Source organism: Poecilia reticulata, linkage group LG3, assembly GCF_000633615.1.
Source record: "Poecilia reticulata strain Guanapo linkage group LG3, Guppy_female_1.0+MT, whole genome shotgun sequence".
NCBI lineage: Eukaryota > Metazoa > Chordata > Actinopteri > Cyprinodontiformes > Poeciliidae > Poecilia > Poecilia reticulata.
Genome location: NC_024333.1, coordinates 33,249,084 through 33,257,613, shown reverse-complemented (window position 1 = coordinate 33,257,613; position 8,530 = coordinate 33,249,084). Strand labels below are relative to the sequence as shown.

At 40.4% G+C, this 8,530-nt stretch overlaps 1 protein-coding gene across 1 annotated transcript; it reads left to right on the top strand.

Moving 5' to 3' along the window:
* The first annotated feature begins 2,668 nt into the window (after positions 1-2,668).
* LOC103462949 (high choriolytic enzyme 1-like) lies at positions 2,669-5,798 on the top strand. The gene is made up of 10 exons (XM_008406021.2): positions 2,669-2,675; positions 2,784-2,878; positions 3,053-3,080; positions 3,158-3,208; positions 3,892-4,023; positions 4,215-4,335; positions 4,416-4,594; positions 4,952-5,033; positions 5,144-5,268; positions 5,364-5,798. Coding segments are annotated over exons 2-10 (774 nt in total). The 5' UTR covers positions 2,669-2,675; positions 2,784-2,824; the 3' UTR covers positions 5,366-5,798.
* The last annotated feature ends 2,732 nt before the right edge of the window (positions 5,799-8,530 follow it).

Sequence of the window (8,530 nt, the reverse complement as noted above, 5' to 3'; positions counted from 1 at the left end):
CTATTTTTTGATATAGTTTTAAGAAGATGTTGAAAATGTTGAAAAAGCTTCCATCTGCATCGACCTTCTATGCTTTCAGGCCAAATTTGCGCCATTTGGGCCACTCAAAATCCATCACAGGGCTGCAAATGGCCCCCGGGCCGCAGTTTGAACACCTCTGCTCTGGAGACTGGTGGCCAGTAAAACCAGAAGGTCAGATTTGATGGTTTGGAGACCGTCACTGGTTACACAGCCGCTTGGAGGCTGCTGACTAGTTGATGCAGCAGAAGCTCTGAAAGGAGTTTACAAGCATCTGCAGCAGAATGAAATCTTTTGCCGGGACTTTACAGATTATTGTTCTTAAGAGCATAATGTTCTTTGCCGGTTGGACGTAAGCCTTTGGGTTAAGCAGGAAAAATTCAAGTGAATTATCTTTCACAGTAAAGATCTTATGGTACAATGAAGCAGCTGAGTGACTGACAGCTGACAACCATATGGTTATTGTTAAGTGGAGAAACAAGGTGTGGATGGATTAACTGGTCCATCCACATGCCTGCTGTCATCTCATTAACCCTTGTGTCCAGAAATGGACACAAGGGTAAAACCCCACACAGGTAAAACTTGAACAGATTTGACTTTTTCCAAGCATTTTAATTTTATTACACCTTTACATCGCTAGTTTCAAAACGATAACTCAAGTAGCAAAGTAAACATTTGTGTAAAACTGAAAATTTTACAACTTCCTCAACTTCACATTGAGGAAGTTGTGAATGGTGTGTTTTCCATAAGATGTGTGACAGGTGAATGATGCTCAAACAATGAGCCCTGAGGCACACCCAGCGTTCGCAGCGCTTAAAAGGCGGGAGGCTGAGCTCCTTCTGCATCCATCCTCAGACTCCTGGACTGACAGGTAGCCTCCTCTCCTCCGCTCACATTCATCTCCTCTCTTATTGGTTTAATAAATTGCTTTTATTTTCCAAGACTTAAACTTGTAACTCAACAACAAACCTCTGTTTAGATTTTTTCAGGTCAGAAGCTTCCCTGCAGAGAAAAAGCAAGATGTTTGCAGTTGTCCTCTTCTTCGTTGCCATCTCGATGGCGGCTGTTCCTCTGGTAAGTTTGAAGGGAGAAAAATAAAACTAATTTGTTTCATCCAACTCAGGGAAGGCTAATGTGTTTNCAGTGTAAACGCAGCTCTTTTATGAAGGTTTGTTAGAGAACAAACAGCATCATGAAGACGAAGGAACCAACAGGCAGGTCAGGTTTAAACAAAACGAGATCTGAAGCTTTCAGCGTCCCACAGACCTCTGTTCAATCCTCCATTTTAAAACACAAAGTGTGCAGCACAACTGAAAACCCACTAAGACTTAATGCTCCATTTCAACTAACAGGAATTAATCAGAAGCACAGTAGAGATGGAAACTGTTGACAGAGACAGTCTGAGCTGAAGGACCTTAAAGGCAGGAAGCCCAAAGCCAGGAAGTCGATAAGCTGAAAGTTCTTATGGTCAGAAAACTTGTTTTTTAATAGCATTTTAAAGCAAACTTTTGCCGCATTTTTAAAATTTGAGCTACCCAATAATAAAACTATTAAAATGAACAAAATGGTCAGATTTTTGAAGAAACTGGATGTGTAAATAATTTTAGATACAAAACATAAAAAGGCCAAAAGTTTCTGAATTTCCAGGGTTGATTGTTTTCTTAAATGAGATGTAAGATTTTCTTTTGAGAAAAAGTAGCTCAATGCTTGTGTTTCTAGCTACTCCAATACTAAAATAAATGCCAAAATCCAATGAATAAATTAGAATCTATTTTTTGATATAGTTTTAAGAAGATGTTGAAAATGTTGAAAAAGCTTCCATCTGCATCGACCTTCTATGCTTTCAGGCCAAATTTGCGCCATTTGGGCCACTCAAAATCCATCACAGGGCTGCAAATGGCCCCCGGGCCGCAGTTTGAACACCTCTGCTCTGGAGACTGGTGGCCAGTAAAACCAGAAGGTCAGATTTGATGGTTTGGAGACCGTCACTGGTTACACAGCCGCTTGGAGGCTGCTGACTAGTTGATGCAGCAGAAGCTCTGAAAGGAGTTTACAAGCATCTGCAGCAGAATGAAATCTTTTGCCGGGACTTTACAGATTATTGTTCTTAAGAGCATAATGTTCTTTGCCGGTTGGACGTAAGCCTTTGGGTTAAGCAGGAAAAATTCAAGTGAATTATCTTTCACAGTAAAGATCTTATGGTACAATGAAGCAGCTGAGTGACTGACAGCTGACAACCATATGGTTATTGTTAAGTGGAGAAACAAGGTGTGGATGGATTAACTGGTCCATCCACATGCCTGCTGTCATCTCATTAACCCTTGTGTCCAGAAATGGACACAAGGGTAAAACCCCACACAGGTAAAACTTGAACAGATTTGACTTTTTCCAAGCATTTTAATTTTATTACACCTTTACATCGCTAGTTTCAAAACGATAACTCAAGTAGCAAAGTAAACATTTGTGTAAAACTGAAAATTTTACAACTTCCTCAACTTCACATTGAGGAAGTTGTGAATGGTGTGTTTTCCATAAGATGTGTGACAGGTGAATGATGCTCAAACAATGAGCCCTGAGGCACACCCAGCGTTCGCAGCGCTTAAAAGGCGGGAGGCTGAGCTCCTTCTGCATCCATCCTCAGACTCCTGGACTGACAGGTAGCCTCCTCTCCTCCGCTCACATTCATCTCCTCTCTTATTGGTTTAATAAATTGCTTTTATTTTCCAAGACTTAAACTTGTAACTCAACAACAAACCTCTGTTTAGATTTTTTCAGGTCAGAAGCTTCCCTGCAGAGAAAAAGCAAGATGTTTGCAGTTGTCCTCTTCTTCGTTGCCATCTCGATGGCGGCTGTTCCTCTGGTAAGTTTGAAGGGAGAAAAATAAAACTAATTTGTTTCATCCAACTCAGGGAAGGCTAATGTGTTTAGATATATTGGGTTTGTAAAGCAGCATCAACAGCAAATGTCCAAACCGTCGTGAAACAGAAGAAATGCGTTTCGTCTTAAAATGCTAAAATTTCTGTTTGTGTTGCAGAAAGCAGCTGACAGTGAAAACCTAATTGGTGAGTAGAAAAAATGAGAGAAACCTGAAGTGAACCTGAAATCTCTGACATGTGGATTTCTTCCCTTCCTCCCACAGAGGAGAAGACGGACGTCACGACTGTCATCTCCAAAGCAAACGCTGGAATAAGTAAGACAGCAATTTCACACAACTCAACAACTTCGAATGTAATTTCATATTTATAAGTCAAGACAAACAAAAAGAATCATCTATTAATAAGTCGGCTGATTTATTTCTCAAAAATTAGCTTAATGGTTTGTCTTTGTCAAATCTTCAAGCATGATAAGAAACTGCTTGAGTACTCAGCACCTGAGTATTTTTCATCTGCATTTCAGATGAAAAACTCTTTGCATAATTTCCCTACATTTCATTAGTTACTTTCATTAATAAGAAAGTGATTAATTTGTTTAATTGTAATCTGGACAATTTATTACCAGGATAGCAATTTAAAAACATTGTAATAAAGGGAAGGTAAGGTTGTTTTATTTATGCAGCACATTTTCAGCAACAAGGCAGTTCAAAGTGCTTTAGATGAAATACAAGCAAAGCAACAAAACCAAAAGAGAGACAAAAAGGTAAAAGTATAAAACTACATATTGGTTCCTCATGTTTAATAAGAATAAATAGTAAAAGACTTTATAAAGTCCTGAGAGCTGAATACAGTCAGCTAACTGGAGCGCTTACATTGGCCAGTTCAATTACAGTATGTCTTGTGTAAGAGGCAGATGTCAAAGAAATAGGATTGTATGAAAATGCTTTGTGTCATAAGAATAAATGTTCATCACTCTTTTGTGTGTTTTGTGGCTCTACAGAAACTCCACTGATCCATGGTGACATTGCTCCAAGCAAATCGAGGAACGCAGTTCCATGCACAGCCACCGGCTGCAAATGGCCCAAAACTGGAAGCTATGTCTACGTTCCCGTCCAGATCTCCCCCTCATTCAGTGAGCACAACCAGCACCTGAATAAATACACATTGGTCTTTAAAATAGTCCAAACCTTTACATGTTTCATCCTGTTTATTTCAGAAGACAGAGGGAACAGATTGTGTCTGTGTTAGAGTTTAAATGCCAACCATGTTTTGTAGTTAGGACCTTGGTGTAAAATCTTTTGAGTGTTTTCTTTTGCCCTGCAGCCCCAGCAGAGCAAGACATCATCATTCGAGGCCTGGTGAGCTTCTACACCTCCACCTGCATTCGCTTTGTCTGGAGGAACGTAAACCATCGGGACTTCCTTAACTTCTACTCCGGAAGCGGGTAGGAACAGTCACACACTCACATGCTGTGCCTTTTGTTTCCACACGTTTCCACTGATTTTCTCTTAATCTCCCCATCAGGTGCTGGTCCTACCTGGGCCGTCAGGGCGGACCACAGGACGTGTCTCTGATGAAAAATGGCTGCCTGTACCACTCCACAGTGCAGCATGAGGTCAGCCACGCTCTGGGCTTCCACCACGAACAGGTCCGCTCTGACAGAGACTCCTACGTCCGGGTCCTCCCCCAGAACATCATCCCAGGTCGGCTCACTCACACAAACAGGGCTTAATATCTGCAGAGCATCTTCAGCAAAGAGCAGAGCAAATAGTTAGACCTGAAAACGAAATGATTTTAAACAAGACAGAGATTTCTGTATTTTCCACATTTGGCCAGAAACTCTTTGTATTTGAATCCATTCAGCCTTTCAAAGGAGACTTAACACTTTCCAAATGACCTAAATCAGACAGAGAACTCAGTGGTTTTTGTGTGGGAAATTTGGAAATTGGCATTTAAACTGTAAGATCACATTGCCTCATGTTCTACTTTTATCTTTTGCTGTGGGAAAGTGACATTTTCCTAAATAAAATGACAATTAAAAAAGTTATTTTCTTATCCAGGGAATGAACACAACTTTGTGAAAATACAGACTAACAACCTGGGCACTCCCTACGACTTCAACTCCGTTATGCATTACAACAAGTGAGTCTTTGTCTGTGGCTTCACAAGTATCTTCCATTGTGTTACACAAAGCTTGTTGTTTTCAGTCTGAGTGCAGATGCATTCTGTTCATCACTTCCTCCCTTTTCCAGGTTTGCCTTCTCCAAAAACGGCCAACCGACTCTCCTTTCCAAAGCTAATCCTTCCCTCGACTTTGGAAGGGCCACGTCGATGAGCGCCAACGACATCGCCCGCATCAACAAGCTCTACGGATGCTGTGAGTAAAACATTAACCTTTTTTAAAATTTCTCTAGCATTTCCAGGAGCTTGTGTGATTTACAGAACTTTTTCTCTCAACTTAAATTTCAACAGAGTAAAGGAGAAACTTCAGCTCGCCAGCGTTACCCGGCTCTGACCTGCTCCTCTCACAAAATCTCATCTCAAAGCAGCAGAAACTCTTTTTCTGCTGTTTCATTGACTATATATCTATATAACTACATAACTGCTGAAGACAGTTGTCTCTAACAGAAAGAAGCAGATTTTTGGATCAAATTTAAAGAAATATACTGCAGGTTCTCCTGCTGGACGAGTGTGGTATTACATCTCCATCTAACGTCAGAATACATATTGGTGTTTATCGGTGAAGGATTTCTTAACAAAAAAGTTTTTCTTTTGGGTTTGGGTTGGCTTTCTTTTTTTGCATCTACTATAAAAAATGGAAAGGAATGTTTCAATTGAAGATAAATCTAAGGGGAATTTTGGTTAAGTAAATTATGATGTGTCATAAAAGCTGTGGAAGATGGAAAGATGGATTNCTTCTCCAAAAACGGCCAACCGACTCTCCTTTCCAAAGCTAATCCTTCCCTCGACTTTGGAAGGGCCACGTCGATGAGCGCCAACGACATCGCCCGCATCAACAAGCTCTACGGATGCTGTGAGTAAAACATTAACCTTTTTTAAAATTTCTCTAGCATTTCCAGGAGCTTGTGTGATTTACAGAACTTTTTCTCTCAACTTAAATTTCAACAGAGTAAAGGAGAAACTTCAGCTCGCCAGCGTTACCCGGCTCTGACCTGCTCCTCTCACAAAATCTCATCTCAAAGCAGCAGAAACTCTTTTTCTGCTGTTTCATTGACTATATATCTATATAACTACATAACTGCTGAAGACAGTTGTCTCTAACAGAAAGAAGCAGATTTTTGGATCAAATTTAAAGAAATATACTGCAGGTTCTCCTGCTGGACGAGTGTGGTATTACATCTCCATCTAACGTCAGAATACATATTGGTGTTTATCGGTGAAGGATTTCTTAACAAAAAAGTTTTTCTTTTGGGTTTGGGTTGGCTTTCTTTTTTTGCATCTACTATAAAAAATGGAAAGGAATGTTTCAATTGAAGATAAATCTAAGGGGAATTTTGGTTAAGTAAATTATGATGTGTCATAAAAGCTGTGGAAGATGGAAAGATGGATTGGAATGGTATAAAATGTCTCAATAAAAATCTATTTTTCAAGAATGTACAATCTATGGGAATGTAAAATATAAAAGTTCCCCAATCACATTTGACCTAAAAAATGTTTTTATCAACATAATGTAACAAGAATCTCATCCCACATGTTTGGTTCTTGTGACCAACATGTTTGTTTTCTGAGATTTAACGATGTTGTAATCCATTCAATCAACTACCAAATAAAATGTGATCATTCCAACATCAGTGTTTCTTTATTCTCTGTAACAGTCGAACATTAGGGACAAAGATCAGGGTTTCCTTTCCTCCACCACAAAATAAAAGCCTCCACACATTCAGTATAAAGTTGCTTAAAAAAGAAATGTAATGTAAAGCATATGAGATAAATAAAAAAATATATGCATAGCTTATATTTGTGCACTTATACTTATAATCAGTTTTAAATGAGTTTAAATATAATTAAATGTTAATTCTTACTTTATTTTGAAGTGAGAATAAACATGTTTGTGACGTGTGAGACAGATGAGCAATGAAAAAAGAAATAAGCCCATCTAACTCCGTCCAGAGCAGCCTGCCAGCATGCCTAGGTGGGCCCCATGTGGGGGAAAGGAGGGTTGATATATGGGTCCCATATGGGTTAGTCCGTGGGTTCCACGATGGCCCCACATGGGTTTGCCCATGTAGGGCCACAGCCCACGTGAGCCCTACATGGGCCCTAAATGGACAAACCCATGTGGGCCCACCACCAGGTAGGCCCACAGAAACGCCCCTCGAAAATCCCACGTGGCTGCATGTCTCACAAACAAAGCCTCGCGGAGCTTAGTTTCTATGTAAACATGGCGTCTTTCATTTCGACTGACTCTCTGCAGAGTATTTCTGAGTCGATTATCGTAGCATTTCTGTCGGATTTTCATAAAATATCAGCCATGACAATGGACAGGGGAACCAACAAGTTCATGTCTTCTTTTTGGACGACAACAAGGTGTTTGAGCCACACGATGCCTCCAACCAGGCGCTGAGCTATGGGGTGACTGGAGGGGGTTTCTGCCCCCCGAACGGCCCGGGTCTGGAGGTGCCAGGGAGGGAGGAATGGTTTCAAGTCGCTTAAATGTCTGATAATAGACGGAGAAATTGCGCCCTCGCCTGTTGAGAAAGGTATATTTAATGTTAAAGTTACTTTCCCTCAATGGAATATCCCAATGGCTGTTTCACTCACAGTTTAGCCGATGTGCTTTCTGGGTAAAAATCAAAAGAGTCTGCATCCTTTCACGCTTATTCTTTCATGGGCTTGAGAAACGACCTGGTCTACGGAAGAGAACATTGAAAAGAAGCTGTAACCTCCAGCTAGCTGCCTAGCCTCCACCTCGGCGTTATGTTGCTTAGCAGCCGTGACACAACATGATTTAAACAATGTTTGTAGGTGATAATGTAGATATATAAATCTCACATTTCTGCTCGGTTCATCAGTGCATCACCTAATTGCAATATCTGTCCGACCTTTTCGGTGATGTCTGCTCCTGCTGTATAACACCCAGCTCCCCTCGCCTGCTGCCAGCTGGTCCAGGTTTAGCAAATCACGGGAGAACAGCTGACTCCTTTAGGCTTTCCCAAATGACAGTTAGTTAAATACAGATATTAAGTCAGTAACATCTAGTTGTAATATTTTGGTTTACTCAAATATTTAATATATTCCTGAGCAAATCGGGTTGACTGATTAAAGTTAAGCCTAAAAACACAAGTTTGATTAAACTGTATTGTCTTACCTGAGATTTGGAGAGTATTTGAAAAGGGATACTTTTGCTTAGATTCCAGGGCTTCCCCCAGTGTATATTATAGGTCTGGCGGCCCGCCATGCTTTACTAGCGCCACCGCCAGGCTAACCTCTCTTGGTTTTTCCTTTTTTTTTTTTTTTTTTTTTAGGAACAAAAAAAAAAAAAAAAAAAAAACTCCTACAACTTTAACCATTAATGCAAAAATATGTGTTACTCAGCGTTTCACTACCGGAGCAGATTTATTCCTAAAATATATGGTTATAGAAGATCACCCCGCGCACTGCCGTAGCTGGATTAAGTT

What these genes read in the sequence shown, in the direction of transcription:
- LOC103462949 (XM_008406021.2), top strand. Translation starts at nt 2,825, where the DNA reads ATGTTTGCAGTTGTCCTCTTCTTCGTTGCCATCTCGATGGCGGCTGTT. An exon ending in CAAAGCAAACGCTGGAATAA is followed by an intron (nt 3,209 to 3,891) that starts GTAAGACAGCAA and finishes GTGGCTCTACAG; the next exon opens with AAACTCCACTGATCCATGGT. An exon ending in AACTTCTACTCCGGAAGCGG is followed by an intron (nt 4,336 to 4,415) that starts GTAGGAACAGTC and finishes TCTCCCCATCAG; the next exon opens with GTGCTGGTCCTACCTGGGCC.